Genomic DNA, 1652 nt, shown 5'->3' with positions numbered 1-1652 from the left:
CCCCCCCCCTCATTCCTGGCCCCCTTGTCTCCCAGCCCCACCCCTCTGACCTCTCCCCAGGCGTTTTCTCCCGCTCCCTTCCCGGGCTGCTCCTTCCACCTTGGCACCCTGCTCTCTCTCCACCATCCTGACTATGCCTTTTCTTGCAGCCCCGGGACTCAGTCCGTGCCTCAGCAGTTGGGCTCCTGGGGACGCTGGTTCGGCGGGGCCAGCGCTGGCTTCGGGTGGGACTTCATGGCCCCCTTCGGAAGCTGGTGCTGCAGAGTCTCGTTCCACTGCTGTTGCGCCTGCATGACCCTAGCCAAGACACTGCCGAGGTCAGCAGCCCCATGCACACTTCCCTGCCCCTCCTACTGCCCCACTCCAGGTAACAGATCAAGGATACCCGGAAGGACCTAGCAGTCTCCCAGGTTTCTAGTCTTCCCTCAGGCCACTATACTCAATCCCCCTGCCCTGGGTACTTTACCTTCCTCCTAGCCATAACTCCTTCCCTCCAGCTCTTCTACTTTCTGATCCCTAATCCTGCTCCCTTCCCCTATGCCAGAGTTCAGAGTGGACCCTGGCCCGCTGTGACAAGGCTCTTCGCTGGGGCCTACTGGAGGAGATGGTCACTGTGGCCCACTACGACAGCCCAGAGGCTCTAAGCCGTGTCTGCTACCGCCTGGTCAGTAGAGGAAGCACTGTGCTGGTGAGGGAGTGTGGTCAGGTGTCCACTTATTCCAAGATTCTACAGGCCCGAACCCCTCCACCACAGCCAAATCTGGCCACCATGCTCCTGATGGGACAGCATTGGGCTGTGCTGCCCTGCTCTGAGACTCCCCAGGGGACCCCATTTCCTAGCCACATGACCTCCTACCTCCTAACTGTGACCTTATTTAGAAGACTTTCTTGTTTAGAATCCCTTCCTGCTGGGAAGCACAGGCTAAGAGAACACCACAGGGTTAGGCATGGGGAATGGGCACCCTGTACCAGACAGTGAGCAGGCGTGGTGACACTCAGCACCTTGCACAGGTAGGCTTACCCCTCCCGTCCTGGTATGGGCCCTTCTGTTCCCAGGTCCAGCAATACCCGAGCCACATCCCCTGCTTCCTGAGCCAGACCCAGGGCTACCTGAGAAGCCCACAGGATTCCCTACGCAGGGCTGCTACTGTGCTTTTAGGTGAGGCAGTCCTGAGGTGCTAATCCCTCCCTTCTGGGGCACAAGGCTGGAGCTCACAGATTTGCTTTGGTCCAGGATTCCTGGTCTATCATGCGAGCCCTAGGCACGTCGACCAGGATCTGCTGGACTCCCTGTTCCAAGGTGAGAACCCAACATGCCTGAGTGTGGGGTCCTAAAGAGGTGGTGGTGCTAGGGGAGAGTGGAGGGGAGTATGTAGAAGAGGGCCAGGCTAGGGTGCCCCTCCCATCCTTCATTATCTGAGCTGCTGCCCTGCTCAGACCTAGGGCAGCTGCAGAGCGACCCAGAACCTGCAGTGGCTGCGGCAGCACATGAGTCCACACAGCAGGTGGCGCTGCTGGCCCATGCACAGGCCCAACCAAGGCAGCGCCTCCTCCTGCGCCTGGTCTCTCGCAATACCCACTGGGCCAGGCCCACACCGTGCTATGCTGACAGCCCATTCCAGCGCCGGAGCCTTGAAGGCCGGTGGGGCTGC

General features: G+C 60.2%; 1 protein-coding gene across 1 annotated transcript in view; it reads left to right on the top strand.

The window, feature by feature from the left end:
• The window catches only part of Mroh6 (maestro heat like repeat family member 6), a gene marked incomplete at its 3' end in the record, with an annotated part of 6578 nt that extends 4932 nt beyond the window's left edge, over window positions 1-1646 (top strand). The window contains exons 10-14 of the mRNA XM_010639275.2: window positions 150-317; window positions 545-664; window positions 1057-1159; window positions 1235-1300; window positions 1438-1646. Coding sequence (XP_010637577.2) covers window positions 150-317; window positions 545-664; window positions 1057-1159; window positions 1235-1300; window positions 1438-1646 — 666 coding nt within the window. The remainder of the gene's footprint in view (window positions 1-149; window positions 318-544; window positions 665-1056; window positions 1160-1234; window positions 1301-1437) is intronic.
• Window positions 1647-1652: the final 6 nt, after the last annotated feature.

The sequence above is a fragment of the Fukomys damarensis genome, unplaced genomic scaffold, assembly GCF_012274545.1.
Source record: "Fukomys damarensis isolate Sample0158 unplaced genomic scaffold, DMR_v1.0_HiC HiC_scaffold_73937, whole genome shotgun sequence".
Lineage (NCBI taxonomy): Eukaryota > Metazoa > Chordata > Mammalia > Rodentia > Bathyergidae > Fukomys > Fukomys damarensis.
This window is presented reverse-complemented; position numbering and strand designations above follow the sequence as displayed.